The sequence below is a fragment of the Camelus ferus genome, chromosome 7 (assembly GCF_009834535.1).
Source record: "Camelus ferus isolate YT-003-E chromosome 7, BCGSAC_Cfer_1.0, whole genome shotgun sequence".
In the NCBI taxonomy this organism is placed as follows: Eukaryota; Metazoa; Chordata; class Mammalia; order Artiodactyla; family Camelidae; genus Camelus; species Camelus ferus.
Window position 1 is genome coordinate 71,398,110 of NC_045702.1, and position 22,240 is coordinate 71,420,349.

Genomic DNA, 22,240 nt, shown 5'->3' on the forward strand with positions numbered 1-22,240 from the left:
ACCACTCATTCTTGCTACTACACCCCTTAAAAAGGAAACACAGGTTGGAAAAAAATGTATTTTAAAATCAGTGCTTTTTAAAATTTGGTAGTATTTGTTGATATTTTGTAGCATTTGGGGTTTTTTTAGTTTTAGTTTTTAGTATTAGGTCGGTGGGGTTTTTTTATGCTCCTTATTCTTTTCTTTTCTTTTTTTTTTTTTAATCTTTAAGAAGGTCTATAAAACAGCAGGCAAGGGTTCTCATAGGATTAACATTTCTATTTTAACTTTGCCACCTACTGCTTACATCCAGGCTATTAGTCCAAAGCGGACTGTAATGCACAATGAAGAAATTTTTGCCTGTTTTCCTTTTGCCTCTGGAGTTATGAAAGCATTTAAGTGTCTGGGTCAAGTTCAGACACATTTTATCAAATTTATATTTTTAGCACTAAATATGAATCAGAATGGCATATGCTTTCTAATGAAAGAGTGAGAGTATTCCTGTGAATAGATGTTAGATGTTTGGGGTGTCCCAAATTTTCACTGCTTATGCAATATTCTTCTTGTTATTTTTTTTTCAATCGTTAAAAAATGTAAAACAACACTGTTAGCTTATAGACCAGGCTTGCAGAGGGCAGTATGCCAATATGATTTTTTAAAGTAAGGTCGATACATGCAGTGCTGTGCCAAAATTCTTATGTAGTATGTACTGTTTCATGCTTCTTATTAGCTTCCGTTTAAGTGGATGAGTACTAAGTTGGAATGCTGGATCCAGTAAGTTCTTTGAAAGTGAGGAGTTTTGAAGTATGTGCCACATATGTGACTAAAGCCTTAATGTGTTTGCCTTCAGTGTTACAGGATAACTGCCTTCATAGTAACTAACCAGTTCTAGCAGTCACAGCTCTTGGAATAGCACACTTAATGAACTGCAGAGCTAGGCGTTTTGAGTCTTAAAGAACTCCCTAAAATACTTGATGTGTAATTTGATAGCTGGAGCAGTGCATTTGACTTCAGAAAAGACTGCTGTCAGCTGGAAGCTGTGTGTGAACGTCACTCTGAGGATAATGTCTAGATTTTCCCTTTCCTTAGGAGTAAGGAACAAAAATTCTTTATAAGTCACTGGTTTTTAATAACATTGTGGTTCACTGCTTTCCAAAGCAGAATCTGGAAACTTCTGAGAGTTTACCAAGGATTCTACAGGGATTTTCACAGCAGGAAATACTAATAGAACAGAGTAGAATGATGGCTGAATTGACAGGAGAAAGATGATAAATCACAGTGTGATGACTGCTTGATCACGTAGAAGAAAAGCAACAGAGATACGTGAAAAGAAGAAAATGTGAGCACCCATACAGTAGTTGCAAATCCAAAAACAAATGTTCTCATTTAAATTTTACCTTAAAAATATAGTTTATTAAAAATAAATATATGGATAATTGCTGGAAAATTATTTCAAAAAGCAGAATAATTTTCCTTTAAGCTACTCTTCAGAGATACATTCTTTTAAAGATAGCATAAAATCTCACATAATCATTAAATAAATTTCAGTGTTGTTAGTTTGCCTGAGTTACCCATTTATTTATTTAGAATGCTACTTATTATACAAATAAGAATACTTTCTCAAGTTTCTGAAATATTTAATTACTATTATAATGATGCTAATTATAGTTAGTTATTTATGGTGTTTATCTTTTGCCAGATGAGTTACTGACTCTCATCCAACCCTATGAAGAATTGTGAGAATGTAGACTCCATAGGAAGCAAGGATATTTGTCTTATTTATTCATTGGTATATCCTCGGTACCTAGAATAGTACATCACTCAAAGTTGTCAGGCAGTAGATATTATTGGAATGAATGAGTGAATGAGTTACACTTATCCTCCACTGTGTTGGGACAGAAGCTCAGATAAGTAAAGATCACATAGATATTGAGTATATGATACAACCAGAATATAACTTCTTGCTGTCTGATTTCACATCCTGAGCATTTATCCTCTTCATGTTATTACCTCATCTACCATCACCACTTTATATTATTTTCCTTTTATGAAATTAAGGTAATTTCATTTATATTTTCTCATTTTACTCTGCATTAAATGTTTCAGCCACATTTGTCAAGAAGATACGCTTACGTGTTGACATCCAACACGAGCATCAGTGTTGCTTTGTTAGAGTGACACCACTCACTTCTGCCATCCACACATGTCACCAAGTCTTACATGTGAACAAGATACATCTTACAAGGTGACAGAGAAGACCTGGAAATGACTGGATTTACGTGTGAATGACCTGTGAATCTGACATATTTTTATGTCAGTTGCCATATATTTAGTGGTGAAGGCAGTAATATTTTGAGGGGAGAGGAGAAGATGCAGAAATTAATAGTATTTCATCTTACTTTGTGATGTATCACTAAATCTTTGTGCATTTTAAAACTTGTTTTAAAATGGAGCTTAAATCTGTCTTACGCATTCAGCAAAACATATAAATCTAGTTTGCATGCTTCTATTTACTTAAAATAGATTTTGCATATTCAACAGATATATATATATATATGGAAGACTTCAGAATATCATGCAAGAAGATAGTGCCTCTCAGCAGGAGAAATGGCAATGATTTCCTCTGTGTCACTGGCTCTTTTACTGTTTAATCACTGATATAAAACAACTGCAGTCCAACATCATCCCTGTATTTTGCCTTCATTTAACCCCTTACTGTTACATGAATATAAGAAAATTTTCTAGCCTAAAGACATTAACTTATGAAGTCTTTTGTCTGTGTCTTAAGAGGAAATAACCACACTATGCTCTTGTTCTGCATGTGCTGCCAAGTTTTCCTGAAGCAGACTTGGCAGCCTTTGCCCCTAGGAGAAAATTTCACAGCCTACTATTTAGCCAGGCCTGACCTTCTCTATGCTACTACCCAAAGGAGGTCTATAGCTAGGTGTCATTGTGGGGTTGGTCATTGTGGAAAGCCAGTTTTGTTTTTTTTTTTTTAAGAAATTGTGTTGAATTGAGAAGAGTACAAGTTGTTAAAAATGGAAAGAAATGTTTCATTTTAGAATATGAAGTGTAGTGTAAATTGGACCAAGAAGATTTGAAACTGGGTTTTCTGGAGTGAATCTGTGGTATTAGAGTCATACATGTTTTACTTAGCTGGATGCTTATTTTTCTCTTCCACTAATGTGGTAAGGAGAATAATAGTCCCCCAGAGATTACATCCTGATCCCCAGAACCTGGTCTCTCTGCTGAGGGTCTTAGAAAGCTGCAGTCAAAGGGTAAGCCAGGCTGCATTCCTTTCTGGAGTTCAAAGTCTCTTCCAACTCACGTGATTTTTGGAAAAATTAAGTTCCTTACTGATGCAGGAATGAGGCCACTGCAGTTCCCTACCACGTGGATGTCTTCACTGGCCATTCAAAACATTCCTCATTCCATCTACTAATACAGGGTCTTATATAATGGAGCATAATCATGGGATTGACATACCATCAATTAGCATTATTCTATGGGCTAGTAGCCTATCACCCATTCCAGCTGCACTCAGGGAGAGAAGTTATGCAAGGGTGTGACTTATTAGGTTCACGTTAGAGTCGGTTGGTCACTGCCCATATACATTTAAATAGATCACTACTGATGTGGAGGATATATTACAGACAGAGAAAAGAAGGAGACTTTTTGTCTTTTTTATAGGCAAGAAGTGATAAGCCTAAATTAAAACAGATATTAAAAGCCAGAGGTTGATCTTAGGGAGTGATGGAAGTGTTAGCTATCTTGATTGTGGTGGTCAGAAGTTTTGAAATCCCTCTGACTTTTTTTGAAAACACCTTTCTTGTGGTATAGTTCATGTACAGTAAACTGCACATATTTCAGGTGTACAGCTTGATGAATTTTGATAGACGTATACATCTATGAAACCACCACCACGATCAAGATAGCTAACACCTCCATCACTGGGATTTCAAAATTGTAGAATAGATAAACAAGATTATACTGTATAGCACAGGAAAATATACACAAAATGTTATGGTAGCTCACAGAGAAAAAAATGTGACAATGAGTGTGTATATGTCCATGTATGACTGAAAAATTGTGCTGAACCCTGGAATTTGACGCAACATTGTAAAATGATTATAAATCAATAAAAAATGTTAAAAAAAAAAAGTCAGAAGTTGAGAGGGATTATGAGGTTCAAGAGACATTTAGGAGGAAAGGACCTGAAGATAACAAATTGATTTAGGAAAGGTAGGCAGATGAAAAAAGTGTCTACAATGTTTTGTAGGTTTATAGCTTGGCAAAAGGGTGAAAAGGAGTACCATTCACTGATCAGGGGAATATAGAATGAACAAGCAGATTTGGAGAGTAATTAATTACTTTTGAATGACACAAAGGTCCTTTCCTGTGGCCTGTTTTGCATTAAAAACTGAATTTATCACCTGCAATACATTATCCCATTAAAACTTCACAGCAACCCAATGAGATAGAATCGTTATCCCTATTTTACAGTTGTGCAAACTGAGGCTTTTCAATATTAAATGGCTTGTTTATGGTTGTGAAGCTAGGAACAGTAGTCAAATTCCATCCCCAGGTCTGTCTCACACAGAGTTAAAGATTTTGTGGACCATCCAGATGGATAAGTCAAAGAGGGTGTTACTGTAGCTCACTTCAGCAGAGAGGGCTGTGCCAGAGATGTAGATACAGGACTCGTCAGCAGTGTGGGTGTTGGCTGAATCCATGACAATCCTTGAGCTCAGTCTAGAACTCTGCAGATAAGGATTTAACTCTGAGGAGCTCATTTAAGGGTAGGAAAATAAAGAGTATTTACCAAGAAAGTGGGAAAAAAGGGATCGTCAAAGTGACAGGAGATTAAGAGGAAATAATGGGGACCTCGAGAAAAGAGAATAACAGGCGGGAAAGAAGCAGTGGTCAAGATCATCAGATGTGGCACAGTTACGTCTGAGCTCCCTTGCTGTAATAATAAAGCTGCTTTCCTCATTAGCCTTTCTCCTTAAAGACTCATAAAGGCTGAGAAGAGAATAACCATTCCAGTGGAAAGACCTGGATATGAACAGGAGGAAGCAACAAGGGGTTAACATGGGCAAGTCCATGGTGGATTGAGAGATGACTAAATGAAGAGGGAAAAGCTCCTTTCTTTACCTGAGCACCCCAGAACAGGTAGATGTTCCAGGCCTTCTTCTGTATGGGGTTTAAACTTTGAGAATCAGGGCACAACAGCCTTTCTTATGCTAAAAATGGTGCAGGAAAATAAGTTAATTAATGACCATAATATTCATTTATCTTAGATGAGTAATTCTTTCCCCAAACAATAAAGGATTAAATAGAAAGAGTTATCCCCAGTTTTGCACCTTTGGAAATTCAGTTGTTGCATCCTGTGCAGGACCAGTAAAACCTTACATAGAATGTATGCCGACATTATATGAAGTAAGTCCATTTGTTTTAAATTCAAATGTAAATAAAATATTCATGATAGAATTTGATAAAATATACTGAAATGTGATATGTACACTATAGTAATTTACAAAATTCTTAAATGTTAAATTTAGTAATTCCTGAGACCCTATTTGAGTATTCTTTAGCTATATCACCAGGAAATAACTATAATTATCCATATATTGATGGATTATCACTTGGTCTAATACTAAAATAAAATTTTGTAAAAAATCCTTGCAGAGAAAAGTAGTTCTAGAACCATAACAAATGTATATTGTAAACTTATTAAACACATTTTGATACATTAGCTATATTAGATATTTTTCATGAGGACAGACATTTTAGTTGAATAAATAATTGTTATATTTTTAAATGCACATTTTGCTGTTTTCTAATTTTTTGGGTAAACCTTTACTAAAGCAAAGCTTATAATATAGTCACTCTTTATATAATTGCCAGTTTAGTTAAATTGTTGGCCTTAAAATTTTGTTCCAAAGTCTGCCTCTCAATTAACTTATCTAGATATGTAACTCTAAAACTTCCGTAGCAGTAATAGATACAAGCATGTGTGTGTTTACCTGTAAAGTCCTAGATCTACATAGGGCAATGTGAAATGGGAAATTAAATTCCCAGAGATTTTCCTCATAATGACCAATTCTAATTTTGGTTGGAATTTCTCCAAAACCTTGTTAAATACAGAATAACTTGTCAGAATAGTTATAATAAGTTATTCTTGATGAATTCTAGGCTAAGAATTAGGGAACATGCTTTAACTTCAAAAGAACTACGTTTAAATTCTCCTCCCTATCGTCTACCAGTTTTATGACCTGGAGCAAATTATGTAACATCTCTAAGCCTAGTTTTCTTAATTGTACCTACTTTATGGATGTATTTTAAAGATTAAATGAGATGATGTATGTAAAACTCTGAGTGTACTCCCTAGAAATTAGTAAGCATTCAACAAGTAAAAATATGCATGTACTTATATAGTAGATATATATTTATTGAAATCAATCATACTTCTCTATGCATAAATAATATATAAGTATGTTTGTTCACAAATATTTTTGAATTTCTGTTACAAATCCTGAATCTATTCAACTCTAGAAATAAGCAGCAAACTAAATGTCTCTTCTTTCATAAAGTTCATATTCTTGTGAGAGGAAACAGGCAGTGAATAATATGTGCATAATTATTTTACAGTATTACTTAAATTTTGGTAGATGAGTACACTGTACTGGGAAAAGCATAGAGGAAAAAAAATTTTGATGACAGAAAATAGATGACTCTACCTGTAATATATGAGACATTTCTTTTGTTTGGAAATTGTAAATAAAAGTAAAGCACTGGTATAGAAGAATAGTAAGTAATTTATGTAACAGGAAAAGCGTGAGAATAAGGAAGGACAATTCCAGACCACTGAGAGTAAAATTATACCCTCTGTAGAATTTACAAGGAAGGTTCACTTTGGCTTTTGCCTTTGGTCTTGAACAGCCTCATCACATATGTAAGTACTATATGCACATTTTATAGAGAAATAAAAAGGTTTCCAGGAGGCAGGTTTGCTCAAGCTTACACCATTTTCAAGTACAAAACCAGGATGGATAAAATAGAAATAGAGGACACTGTTGCAGGTTTGGGGAAGTAGCTGATTTTTTTTTCAGTAGCGGTATAGGAACTGCCGTTAACTGGGCTGTTAATGAACAGTGCTTATCTAGTCCTGAGAGCTAACTGCAAAAAGAGAACCATCATAGGGCACAGTTACACAGGTACTCAGCGTTCAGCATATGGTGAAATAGTACTAACTGGTTGTATTCCTTCCAGTGTCACTGTTGTTAGGCAGACTCATTAACAGCGTCCTGAATTAGGAGAGTAGCTTTAATAGGTCTACTTTTGAATATTTACATTCTACTGTATCATTTAAGTAATACCCAGAACATGATTTCAATCTGTAGCTTTACTTAATTATATCTCTTAAATTATTATTTTTTTATTGCTTGAGTTAAATATTTATTTTTAATCAAGAAAATAGATAGAAAAAAAAGCAATCCTATTTTATAGTAACTAATTTGAAACCAAATGTATTTCAGCATTCAGAAGTATTTGAGTAGGAAAAGGTAACATGTGCATATATATTACGTAAAATGGCTCACAGAACCGTGGATCACACCCTATGAAATACACAGTACTATTTCCACAGTAAAACATAGAAGTCCTCAAACCAAGTGTAATAAATAAAGACCATGAACAGCATAAAATTAAGTGCAGGTCAGCTTTTGTGACCAAATTAGTTCAAGTCAGGACAGATTTTACCACCCAGCAATTAAAAAAAAAAAACCTTCGAAATTTAGAGTTGCAGAAAAAAGATAATGAGCCTGTGTGATAAATAGATTATAATCCTCTACTCATATAGAGGGATTATATTATAAATACTAATTAGTTTTTTCACTCTGCAGGATATCACAAATAGCTCTGCTTGGCTTTTTTTAGGGGAAAGAGAAATATTTTATTTTACTGTCATTTAAGATTCTCAGAAATATTATTGTTCATATTTTATTACAGATTTATTGGTTCACAAAACTAGAAAACACAATTGTAGAATGGTTTTATATGTGGTTTGACTAGGGCCTCAGCTTCTTTCTTTGGAGTTTTTGGCTCTGTCCTCCTTAGCCAGGAGCAGGGATCAGCAGTGTCCTTATGTCAACTTTTCTCATGTTTACAAATGACTGCAGAAGTTTCAAAACATATCTTCAAACCAGTCAGCCCAGCTGGAAAGAGGTCATATCTGATTATCTTTATTCTTCGTGTAAGTCTGTGTTTCTATTTTGTATTATTTCCCTTCAGACTAAAAGACATCCTTTAGCATTTCTTCAAATGTAGGGGATCTGCAAGCAACAAAATTCCCCAGCTTTTATTTATCTAAAAATGATTGATTTCATCTTAATTTTTAAATAATATTTTCACTGGATATAAAATTCTAGGTTAACTTTTTTTTTCTTTCAGTAATTGAAAAAGAGTCATTCCACTATCTTGTGGCTCCATTGTTTCAAATAAAAAGTCAGCAATAATTATATTCCTTGTTCTCATGACATAATATCTTTTTTCTCTATCTACTTTCAAAGTTTTCTTTCTATAATTTTTGTTTTCAGCAATTTAAATATAATGTGCCTATGTGTAGCTCTTTTTATGTCTATTACCTAGGGCCTCACTGAATTTTTAGATCTATGTTTCTATTTACAATTTTTTTTGTTAAATTTAGAAAATTTTCAGCCATTGTTTCTTCACACATTTTTTATTCCCCAATCTGTCATTATTCTCCTTTCAGAACTCTAATTATGCATATATTAGATCATTTGATAATGTTACACATGCCCAAAAGACTCTCTTCATTTTCTTCAATTACTTTTTCTCAATGTTCTTACAACTTGCAATTTCTGTTGTTCTGGCTTTTAAATTTTTTGACTTTCTTCTTTCACCCCCAGCCTGCTGTTAAGTCTGTAGAATTGATATTTTATTTCAGTTATTGTAGTTTAGTTCTAAAATATCTGTTTGGCCTTTTATAGTTTTTATTTTTGTTGAGTTTTGCCTTATCTATTCATTCATTGGGACCCTATCTTCTTTTTTTTTCTGAATTTCTTCTTAATATTTTTAACATGTTTATAAGAGTAGCAGTTTTAAGGCTGTTGCTTGCTAAATTCAACATCTGGATAATTTTAACTTCTTTTTCTTTTGAAAAAGTGATTACTCATTCATTCATTCATTCTCTCTCTCTCTCTCCTCTCCATGTATAATAATTTTTGTTGTTGATACTGGACATTGTAGATAATGTGTTAGCTTTAGGTTCAAGTGGTCAGTTATTAGCTGATCACCTTGAATTTGTTTAGACTTGCTTTACTCTCTGTTATAATTTTTGTGCTCAAGGTAAGTCACTCTAATTTAGCAGGATTCAAACTCCAAACTCTCTCCCTTGTATGTTGTGTTCGATCTGGGCTACAAGTTGTGTTAGGGCAGGCCTAAAGTCTAGGTCTTCTAGGTCTTAACTCTAGAAAGTAGCACTTACTCTTACAGGTTCAGCCTTTTTGTGTCTACTGGATGTCAGGAGTTTTAACAAGGTGTTAATGCTATCTGTCTACTCTGGTAGGGCCAGAACTCCAATTTAACCCAACATTGCTCTTCTCCAGAGCCGCTGCATCCATAATTTGTCTCTTCCATACTCTCAGATAGCAGCTATACTGTATTAAACCTTGGGTAGTCTCATCCTGCAAATATATAGCCCAAGAATCAGCCACAGACCCACAAGGGATTTCCACATGGACTTTTGGAACTCCTTTTCTGGACAGTTCTCTCTCTCTGACACTGCATGCCACAGAATTAATTTGCTTCTGCTGCCCCAAATTCTCATACCTGCCTTCTCATCTCAGTGGGACCACTCTGCACCTGCTCTCTGCACCTCTGCTCAGAAATTGTTCCCAGGCAGAAAAGGGGGAATCATGAAGATTACCTTGTGAAATTTTCCTTATTTTAGTATTGTGCTGTCTGTTATCCATTACCTAGAAAGAATTATCTCTTGTAGTTCATCCTGCTTTATATTTGTTTATGCAAGAAGGATATTCTGGTATCAGTTACTACAGATGGCCAACTGCCATATTGCTCTCAAGAAAGATTTTCCAGAATGCACTTCTACCAAAAGCACATGAAAACACCTATATCTTTATACTCATTCTAGTTGTTGGTTTAATATTATTTTAATGTTTGGAGATTGGGTATTTTTATAATTTCATGTGTGTCTATACATATACATATATATATATATATATATATATATATATATATATGCTCTTAAAATATAAATATACTTTTTCATATGCATATACTTATGTACAAATCATATATATATACTTATTTTTCACAATATTTGAAACATTTTGTTATAATTTTGATTCACGTCACAATGCTTTAATGTATTCAAAGCATGCCTATTATGTATATTTCATAGATAAGAAAACTAAGGTTCAAGAAAAGAATGGTGACTCTAATAATGTCAAAAGTTTAGCAAGTAGTGAAGCTACAAATAAAAAATAATTTCCACTTACTGAGAGTATATTATGTACCAGACATTATACTAAGCAATTTCCATCTATTATTCATTTAGTTTTTATTAGTCTGAACTCTTTCAACAGGAAGTGATCAAAGACCTTATGCAAACAAGTTAAAAAATAATTTTGTCTGTGTGTTCAACTGAGAAATGTAAGAGGCAGCCTCAGATGTAGCTGAATTTGTGCTAAAGTAATGTCAGGAATTTATCTCACCATCTTTCAGCTCTGCTTTCCTCTTTCGTGTTTAGTCTTAAATGGAGTCTCTGCGTGTGGATGGCCTCAGCACTTCCAGATTTACAAGTCTTTAATAGTCCTGATCTCAGAGAGAAAGAAGCTCCCACCTATATAATTCCCAGAGAGGGCTAGGCCCTGGCTCGTTTCTGTGCCCTCTCCTGCGTGAATCACAGGGGTAAAAGGATGTTTTAATTGCATGGGCCTAAGTCATGGCATCTCCCTGGGGCTGAAGGAGAGATGCTCCATTCCTTAACCATGTAGACTGAGAATGAGAGAGGTGTTGTCTCCAAAAGATGTCTTAGGGTGTTATTACCGAAAAAGGGGAAGTGATTCTGGGTAGACCACAGTAACAAATATCCATTACAAAAGCTATAATTATTATTCACGTTTACACATAAGTGAACTGAGGCTTAAGGGAAAAAAAGGAAGATACTCTGCTTCACTGTAACTGTTTTGTAGGTACGGTGCTTTTCTTGAGGAAATAAAAGCTATATCCCAGTTCTGCAGAACAATAAAAATAATTTATGTTGAGTGCATTCAAGGGATGCCATTCTCACTACCCCCAGAAGGAAGACATTTGATAGCTATATTATTATCTTCAAACTAAAGGGTTCAGAGATGGCTTTATGTAGACATAAGTAAGTGGGAATTTTATGGACATTCTAGAATGCGTATCTTTCAGTGACTAACATTTTAATGGGAACACACTGTTCAGAGAACCATAAATTCTAGACTGTGAACTCTTAGGTGCCATGCCCATTTATCTTTGCATTCATACTGGTTATAGTACCTGATATACAGAAGGAACTCAATAATTTCTTGTTGAATCAATGACTGGAAATGGCTGGAAGACAGTCCAAGTCTACTTACTTATTAGTAGTGAATGAGATAGCCCAAGGATACCTCAGCAGTATTTTCTATATATGGAACTGAGGTCTGGTAACTAGGTTTTGAAAAGAAACCGAAGGTGTCTGCCATTACTGCATTTTGGGAGAAATCATCCCATTAATGTGGGCCTGTTTAGGGAGCAGCCTTAGATGGTTTCATATATATTGGCTCTTTCCTGGTACCAGAACTTATTGAAATGACACATAAGCACTTGACAACTGATCTGACCACCAACTATTGATTTACAGTGTGCCTGTATCATGACTAAGTTGGACCAAATTAAATCTGTCTCTTTAGAATCTGAACTGGAGATTGTGGGAGTCACACAGTTTTTAACAGGAGCAGAAATACAAAGACATCTAGAGTGGAGCCACGTAAAGGGTGTACACTGCAATTGGGATATTTATTTCTGAGGCTCCAAGTACTAGAGATTCTGACCAATCACTGAAGTTGTTGATTGGCTACTAGAACTACTGTTGTGTCTTTTAAATAGTCCTGTCTCAACGAGGTCCACATACTGGTAAAACAACTGCATAGGCATGTATGATGATGAACGCATTTTAAATAGGGTAATGCCAAACTGCAGGGTGTCCAGAGAAAGGCAGGTAAAAAGATCTGGTTTTGAGTTAGAATGAGACAATACCTGAAAGAAGTGCTCATGTGTAGACTTGAGAGTATTGAGGGTATACAGATGTACTTGGAGAGTTGTGAAAAAGAGATTGACTATTGTTCTTGGTAGCTATAGTAGAAAGGCAAACGAATAAAAGAAACAGGGAAGTAGAGCTATTTACATTCAACTAAAGAAGGAAATTTCCAACCTTTTACTGACTGTGAAAGACTGATCTTGGATGATAGAATTGTAGTGATAAGATATTGTAGTTGAGATTTATTGGATAATTAGAGATTCTTTAAAGAATGTATCATTGTCCAGTTTTATAGAAACTTTATTTTTTTTTTTTAGAAAACTAGGGTAGTTATCAGAGATGGACTTAGCATAAACTTTAGAGTTCCTCATTTGTAGTTGTTTTGGAAAGACCCAAACAACTCTGTTTCGCATTTTTGTTCTATTTTACTTAAAGGCCACTCCAAATTATATGAGTTCAAGGTCTCATAAAATCTAAATTAATAATTGTTAATAGTAATGTTCTTACAAGGATTTAAAACTATTCCATTCATATTTGAATCCAAAAATTTGAATGAGTATTCTGATTTTTGTATATACAGGCTCCAATATGTAGAATTCTATTGAGAACAAATATGTTCATTTATGACGCACTGATGAAAATTGAACCAGTGTAATAAATGAACTCTGTAGAACTACCACCTCATAAAGTACCAATTCAAGTCTTCAGTGTAAAAAAGTAAAGGAATTTAAATGGATATTTTCTTGAAATAATATATTATCATAGACACAGAGCAGGCATCCTATAAATATTTATTTCTCTATGGAAATCTTGCATTCCAATTTTATTTAAGCTTGATTTTGAGGTAGAAACATTACCACTACTTAAATTTACTTATATTTTTGTAATAATTTCAAATACATTGACATTTACTTGGTAGAAAATTTTATTTTTACTTTTTAATGGTCTTAAAAGGGGTATCTACTCATTACCAGCAAAAACAAAAATAATTAAAATAGGAAGACAAGCAGTAAATAAAAGTGGTGTTCTACCTTTTATTGCAAATGAGTCAAAAGCAAGTTTTGCATTATCTTTTTATTAGCCCATTTTTATCACTGTTGTTTGTATAATGTTTTATAAATGGCATGAATAAAGTATGTTTGTTGTAAGTTCTTTCAGAAGAAATGATAATTTATGTAAAATATTGTTCTCATAGTTAAACACTGGGTAAAAGAGTAGTCAGTTCTCTTATTTGAGAATATTTAATTAATTATTTTCAGGGCTGATGGTTTTCTCTTTGGGAACTCCTGTAATCAAGATTCCCTTTCATGCAGTTCTACTTGGGACTATGGTTAGACATAGTTTCTGCTCAGTCTCTACTCAAGAAAGAGGTCACCGCTGTCTTATAGAATGCCGGTGATCTTTGCAAGCTTCAGCAGGGAACCATAAAACTCTGTTGTAACTTAAAAAAAAAAAAAAGAATAAGATCTTTATGATAACATAACCTAAAACAAGGACAGTTCTACACCCTCATCTGTCAGTCACCCACCCACCCAGACACACATACACACACCCCCAAACACCCCTCTGCCACACAGTCCCACACAAATCCTGCCCTAGCTATTATAATTTCAAGACTTTAATTTTAGGTTTTTTGGTATATTCTATTCCCATAGAAGTTTACACTGCTCTTTGTGATGAATTGTTAATAGAAACTGGGGAACACCTTCAATTGCATTTATCCATTTTCATTTGTGACCTCTCTCAGCACCATATTGCTGGATGTTTATTTCACTTCCAATTTGTACCTGTATTGTCTTCCAAAAAAATAGTACAGATTGGTATAGGGCTGATTCTAAGGAAGCTGATAAGTGAAACAGAGAAATTTCCAAGCTTTTTATTACACCTAGAGCCAGAAAAGCTTTAGGATTTTTATTTATTTTTGAATATAGCTTAAAGAATGAATTTTAAATTACAGAGTATAGTTTGAAACTTCTAAGATAGGGTGCTTAAACTTTGTATCCTTACAAGAGTTAAGGATTGTTCTGGCAAAATCTCTAACTCTTGTTCTTCTGAATAATCATTATTATTTAGTAAGTTTTAGTTTTTTAGTTGGTAAAATTTTAAAGTAGAGATTATTTTTTTATTAAGGATTATTTGAGTCTTCCAGTTAAGTTCATAAATAGAAATTGTAAACAAGAAGTGGGATCCTTTATGTCAGAGTAATGCTTGCCTGTGGCCACTTTGAGATGTGATTTGAGATTTCTGGTATTGTAATCATCACTAAATGATTCCTAGATGTGAAGCCCTGTACAACTCAGTTCAGGTTATCTCTTCTTAGTGACATTTCTCAACAGAATTAAAAGCTGTTTCAGTATCTGTTGATGATAGGCACCTGTCCAGATTATAAATTCACAGTTACATGCTTTAAAGTCATACTTTAAAAGAGTAGTGACTTGAGAGTCATGAAGCAGCTCATCAGTTATTTTCATAGAAACATATTTTTGTGAGGAAATATATTTTTACTTTCTCACATCACCCACAAATTTGCCTTAACCCCACATGGCTAAATCTCAGCTAGTTTCTTTTAAATCTAAAATTTAAGTGATTGGTAGACTGCCATAATTATGTTTAGAAAATGCTTCTTAAATGACATATGACACTTTAGTAATTAAAAACATTGACATATACATTTTGCATATGTGTTACATCTTTTTGGACATCTGGGGGTTTTTTTGGCAATCTCTAATTGAGAAATATGAGTACAATCTTTATTCGCTAAAGTTTATTCAAAATTCAAAATTTTTCCTATATTTTAAAACTATCCAAAGAAACATTCCCAGCTGGTAAAGATAATTATGAAAACCATACAGTTATTCTGTGACTAGGTGTCCACATCTGAGATAAAACCACAGTGATGTTTCTGCTTTGGAAATTATTTTGAATTGTGAGTGAAGCATCTTATGTCTAAACACCCTCACAACTGCAGATTAAATGTCAATTTCTAGTACTAGTGATTTATAGTACTGTTATAAAAATTCACTCATGGTAATTTTTTCTCAGATAATTAAATCATTATTTGTCAATGTTAACAAAAATATGGAAGTGTCACTTTATAATGTTGGTTTGGAGGAGTAAGTAATATTCTTAAGGACCAAACTTAAAGTTATGTTTCAAGAATACACATTTGGTTCAGAAACAGAACTTTTGACTTCATAAGTCTTTTGGACATATTTTTTTTCTCTCATAATTATGATGATACAAAATATGTGCAAAATAGATGTTCCTATTAATACTTTTTGAATTATGCATAACCTCAATTTAAACATATGAGATTTGGATTGAATTCGACATATTGCAAATGGTAATAGCTCAATATGTAGAACTTCTTTTTTGATGACTAAGTAATTACATAAACAGTATTCTAAATTCTAAGCCGGTAGTCATATGTCTAAACGTGTTTCTTTAGTACATCTCATTGTTTCTTTGTCTGATTCAGATCGGGGTACTGTGCAGAAGGTGGTTGTTCTTCCTACTAACAGCTCTGCCAGTGGTGAACTCATTCTGGAGGAGTTGGAAGTTTTTAAGGTTTGAACATCTCTTCTATTAGTCTCAACATGTATGATGAATGGAATGCTTTAATCTTACAGCCACTTGGGAGGAAAAAATATTTGATAAGAGATCAAATAAATGAATGTTATAAATTTTTGAGGGTAGGAAACACCAGATAAAATGAGAAATATAGAAAAAAATATTTTTCTGAAGTATTTTTTTACATTTTAAGTTATCTTTTAGCTATCACCACAACTTGAAGAATTTTGGTCATCATTATTTTTAAAAAATGAGTTCTTGTGGTCAAGGTCTAGAAGATTTGCCATGAAAGGGCTTTTATCATTTGCTTCACAAGCCACTGAAACCCAAATGCTTCCACATAATTGATTGTTAGATAAACTTTCTCATATTTTTTTAGCCAGGAATTTCAAGAAAAACGGCTTTGTTTTCTCTTGTTTTATTGCTTTCAATTCAAATGTCACTCTAGTTAGATAAAACAAATATTGTCTCTTAAAACTTAAAACTTCATGTTCTCTCTGAACTTGAGATTGCATTGTATTATTCTCTTTGTCCTTGAATTTGGGATAAAAAGAAAAACAAAATACAATGACAAAAAAAGGCACACAAAGGGAAATTCAGTACTGTAAGATCTTACCTGCTCAGGGCAGAATGCCTATTCTTCATGTGTGAAGAGAGAGGCTGGAGAGGCTGTGCAAACCCTTCTCTCCTTAAGGTGCAGGTCATTGTAGTTCAAGTGGTCCCTCTTACCTGCGTTTGGCAAGATGCATAAAGCACAGCCAGAGGATTGCAAAGAAACTATGGCATGGAATCAATCCTACTGCAAACTTCTCTTTCCAACTAAACCAGTTAAGAAACAATGGCCACGGACACCAAAAGATCTATACTAAAAGGAGCACTTCAGAGCCTCTGGGAGCAGACTATTGCTAGTCCAGACTATTGCTAGTCCAGAAGGCTGCTTTGTTGAGTGGGTTCAGAATGTATTGACTTATTAATATGCATTCCCTCAGTCACCAAAAATGTTGAATTTACAAGCAGATAAGTGATCAAGATGCAATGCTGTTAGATTATGCTAATACACTTTAAATGTGAAGAAATATTTTAAATCAAATCAAATCCAAAATCTGAGGATCTCTGGCAAATTTACCAATATGTTATTAAATTTACAATTTCTGATGCCAATCTAAGGCATAAAGTTCTTTGTGATTAGTGCATTAAAATTGTGCTTATAAAATATTAACCATGTGCATTCAAGTGCCTTTTCTATGCCTTGCTTTGTAAGGAAATTGATTGTTTCACTAGATTAACCAAAATTCCTATATATTTTTTTTTCTTATTCAATTCAATAGGGACAACTTGGATGGCCAGAATAAAGTACCTTATTCATTAGTTCTCTTAAAGATAGCTAAAAGACCGTATTGCAGCACTTCATTTTTAATTCTGAAATATCTTTTTTTGATAATCAGGAAATGTTAATTGAGTGAGTCTGACACAAACCCAAACATATATTCTATAGAAAGATCTTAAAAAATGTGAGTCATTCTGATCATGTGCTAACTACTTATGGTCTGTTTTATGAGTTATGCTGGCGCTATCATCAGGAAGAATAAACTCTCAGTGGAAAAATAGAGTCAGTCAAAATGCACGTGGGGGACATCAACCCAAGAGCCAGACTAAAAACGTTTGAGCTTTCTTCCGGAAGCGTATGCATGTGATTGATGTGGCTAAATTGAGAGACACAGTTACCAAACACAGTTACTGTCTTCAGCATGGTGTTTGTGTCACATTTTTTGAGGTGAGGTAAAAATAATTGGGTGTGTATAATATACTGTGATGAGCACTTGAAGAAATAATACATTTAAATTAAAAAAAATTCCTTAGTTAAGTGTCACACTGATACACTGCAGAAAACTGAGTGTAACTTTTAAAAACCAGGCACTTTGTTTTTACAGAGTGCAAAACTATAATGTCCTTTTTAATCCTCTGTTCAGAATATCTTCTGAAAATACATCCAGCTTCCCTAAACTTAACTTGAATTGGAGGTACAACTATTAGATATAAGATGCACTACTTGTTTTGTATTATGTGTGTATTTCTAAACGAATGTCATAATTTGTTGCAATTCAGTGTTTAGAGGTATCACCATTTTCTCTTTTAAATGTTTGTAGGAGCACAACTCCAGAAAGCAAAATAATTATGGGCACAATTGATTTTGAGAGTGTGTTCCCACTTGAGTTATTTAAATTAAACTTCACAGATCTTCATCAGGGTATCACGAGTCTTAATTTTTATACTTTGAAAGGAACTAATAATGTTTAAGAAGTAAAGTTAAGAACAGAGTGTTTTCAAAAAGGATGACTATTTTGGAAAACTCTTAGGTTCTTTCACTAATTCACATTTATTAAAAGAGGACCTTAGCTAACAATATTTCTTTGTTTGCGACAATGAGAATTAATAAATATGGTTCAGGCTAATACTTCTTTTCAGAGTGCTTATGTTGTGAAGGAATAAGATAGGGTACCATTCCACAGCCCCCCACCCAGTACCCAGAAACAATCCTGAGTTATTCATTGTATTCAATATTCCAAGACATACTTTTTTCAATTTTCTCAAATTTTCATTTTTTTTCTAATGACTGTATTGATAGCTGTGTTATAATTGCCATGTTTTTTAGTTCAGGCATATATTTGTGTAACAAATCCATCTTTATTCCAAACAAAGGAAATTACTTTATAGACAATTATTGTTAAACTTTGAAAATATATATGCATATGAGAGAAATGATGATTTCTTGAATTTTAACAGAAATGAGTCTTTGAATGTACACTCCTTTTTAAGGATAATTTGAGCAACTAACAATGTTTTTCTAATTTTTTTTAGAATCGTGCTCCTATAACAACAATGAAAATTTCATCGAAAAAGGTAAACAACCCCATTTTAATTTTCCTTGCAGTTAAAAATGTATTTTGTATTTTCTGAAAAACTAATTTGAGTATTAGCAAAATAATTAATACTATTCATAGTGTACCACACATTTAATTTTGATACAGAATTTACTAGCATTAGTGGAGTACAGAATAGATTTTATTTTGTACAGAAGTTCATCCAGGCAGAATATATACATACCTATAAATGCAGTAAGATATTCCAACATTTTGTATATCCTCTATTCTCAAATATTACAGTGTGTGAAGCCAACCAAAATAAAAATAATCTTTCTGAAGGAAAAATTTAGCATAATGTTTGGGCTACTGTAACATCACAAACATTCTCAGGGACTTGGAATGAGTAATCAATCCTCTTTTGATTTCCTGCTGCTGTCTGAAATGTGCAATGCATTCTTTTACAGTTATTTCTAAGAAAGTACTACTTTTTTTTTTTTAGGGTTTACACGTCATTTTAAAAATCTGAATGTCTCAAATCTAAGCCATATCAGGGTTCAGGATTTGAGGAAGAAATGTTTTACTATGATTATCAGCAATATCTGATCTTCTGATGTGTGCCTGTACATGCAAATACACAATGATCACGGAAAGGAAAAGCCCAGTTCCAGTCTCTGCATGTGCAAAACATGCACCTTTCCAGACCCTAAAAGTGTATCTCTAAAACAAAAGTTCTATGGGACAGAGCAGTGTAGTCAAAACTGGAGTAAGCTTCAGAATGGGACTGACATGCACTTAAACCCCAACTTGACCGTAAATTATAAATAATTTAACTTCACTGACTTAAGTTTCTGTCTCTGCAAGGTAATACTTTCTTCACAAATGAGTTAATTTATATAAATTGCCTAAAATAAAGTAGGTCTTTGGAAAGTGCTGTTTGTAAGAACCTAAGAGTTATTTTTCTTGGAATATGGAATAAAGATTTTATGTGTTAGCACAACTGATGATGTAACTTTAGTGTTCTTCACCATATTTGGTCTGTCGCAGATGAAGAAGTATTCCACAGTCAGGGTTGTACTCTTTTCACTTGACTAAATTTTATGAAGAAAAATAAATAGAATACAAGGGAGCTAAGAAATTCATCTGTAAAAATGTTTGTATGGTGCATAACAAACATTTTCCAAAGTAACAAGAAGCCATTTGTCATTTTCCCCAATGTCCTAGGGAGCTAATCCCAAGTTAGAATTGTCTTTGAAGTCAGTAGGGAATCCCTTTGTTTACAGTAGTTTAATGGCAAGAGAAAGTATCAGAGCAAAATTCAAAATGGACACAAAGCCATTTGTGTTACATAGTAGTCCAGTATACATTTATAGGTTTCACCTTGTAATTCAACTTGAGAACTTATAATTCACAACCCACTCCATTAAATTGCCATGTGCAACATATACATACACAGGAAAACTGAGTATTAAATTTGTTTGAACATCTTATATTATAGATCATATAAAATGTTTCATTAAATCAGTTAGATTCAGGGCTGGGTAATTAGTTTGGGGAGAATTCACTTGCACAACTGCATATTGAATACTTTTTCAATATGAAAGAACTAAAAATTGCCAAAGATATTTTATATGGATTTAAATATCATGAATTTAATACCTCCCTAATGCTCAAACTAAAAATTGTATTGTCCATTTTATGCTCTTTTATTCTCTGATTTATTTTTGCATTCCATATAGCAGAAAATAGATTAGTGAAAAAGATAATTTCTAGAATGGAATTACCTATATCCTTTCCTAAAATAAACACATTTCCTTGAAATATTTTAATGAAGCTGATGCATTTACCATATTTTGTATTAATATACTCAAACATTTATTTCAAGTATTTCTAGAGAAATGTCAAACCTGCAGTTGTCTGAATGTCTCAAATGAGGACTATTCATTTTCAGCCTGTTTTCTAAAAGATTTATTGATCTGAATGAAAAATTTTACATTAGACATAATAGAGTGAGGTATGAGTCAAATGATTAATTAGAATTGAAAATACATAAATTCATAGTTTATTAATTGTTAGTTTACTACTATTACTATTACATAATATTCATTGCGGGGTTAGGTGCCAGAAACTATTCTAAGCATTTTACTTGGAGTTAGCCCTTATAATTAGTTCTTACAAAAACTTTATAGAGTAAGTGCTATGTTATCTCAATCTTACCAAAGAGGAAGCTGAGTTTCAGAAAAGTTACCAGCAAATTTGTGGTGGCTAGGATTTGAATCTCAGAAACCTGTCTTCAGAACCTGACTAAACCAATGGTACCTCCATTGATTTCATTTTAAATCTATTAAATATAAATATACACACACACACATATACATCCACACACACACATGTGTGTATGTATGCACGTATTCTAGTTCCAGCTTAAAATTCTATGCTAACTTGAATTGTATAATATCAGTCCTTTGCAAAATAAAGAGTGTGGATTAGAAACTTACCCTTTCAACTCCTGAGAACTGTTTCATGCACAGATAAAGGAATTGGAGCAGTATCATAATGAGCTCTTGACCCCATACAAATGAGGGAGGATGAATTCTTTGTTATGACTTAGGCTGCTGAAGATCTCTGGATAATACAGAAAGTTTAAAACATGTCTAAATATATACTTATATTCCTCTAAATAATTTAAAAATTGCTCTAATGAGTAATGTGTCACTGTCAAAGGCATATGAAAAAATTTTAAATTTTGTCTAATATTTACTACCTATTTTTTCTAAACTTAAAAATGCCCTATATTTCAGACTTGACTTTTTCAAATTTACAAGGTGATGAGTGGCCAGATTTGAAGAATGAAAAAGCTACCTATACTTTGCCAAGAGACAGCATTCAAAGAAAACAAGCAAACATCATAATTTAAATCTGTAATATATTAGCTCAGATCTGAGAGAACAATGAAACCCACTGTCTAAAACACATTACCATTCTACATGGTGCTCTGAGATTTTTTTTTTTTAAACAGGAAAGTGGTAATGTTATAGCCATATTAACTTAGGAAAATTCTATTTATTTTGGCTTTATACTCTTCTCTTTGCTTCTCTTTTTTAGTCTATTTCAAAATGAATCCATGGGTTTGTGGGCATATATTATAATGTTTTCCTTCTGACAGTCCTCTTTTAACTTCCACATCTGAAATAAATCATCATTCTTCTAATAGCAACAGTTGTATGTGAGCTCTAATGAAGGACTTTCCCAAGTGTCTCTGCATCGCTGCCACATCTACGGTACAGCCTGTGCTGACTGCTGCCTGGCAAGGGACCCTTACTGTGCCTGGGATGGCCATTCTTGCTCTAGGTTCTACCCAACCGGAAAGCGGTGAGTACTAAATATTTGCTGAAAATCACAGTTGATATCACTAGAGAATTGAACAGTGTTCCACAGCATTAGAATCAGTTCTATTGCGGTATTCTTTTAAAATGATAGTAAAAGTAATGGCCAAGTTTAGCACTATGTATAGTCTTTG

The 22,240-nt window shown here is 33.5% G+C and overlaps 1 protein-coding gene across 1 annotated transcript in view; it reads left to right on the forward strand.

The window, feature by feature from the left end:
* SEMA3C (semaphorin 3C) overlaps positions 1–22,240 on the forward strand; it is a 153,208-nt gene that overhangs the window by 114,054 nt on the left and 16,914 nt on the right. Inside the window, exons 13-15 of the mRNA XM_006188369.3 lie at positions 15,768–15,856; positions 18,719–18,760; positions 21,935–22,092. Coding sequence (XP_006188431.1) covers positions 15,768–15,856; positions 18,719–18,760; positions 21,935–22,092 — 289 coding nt within the window. The remainder of the gene's footprint in view (positions 1–15,767; positions 15,857–18,718; positions 18,761–21,934; positions 22,093–22,240) is intronic.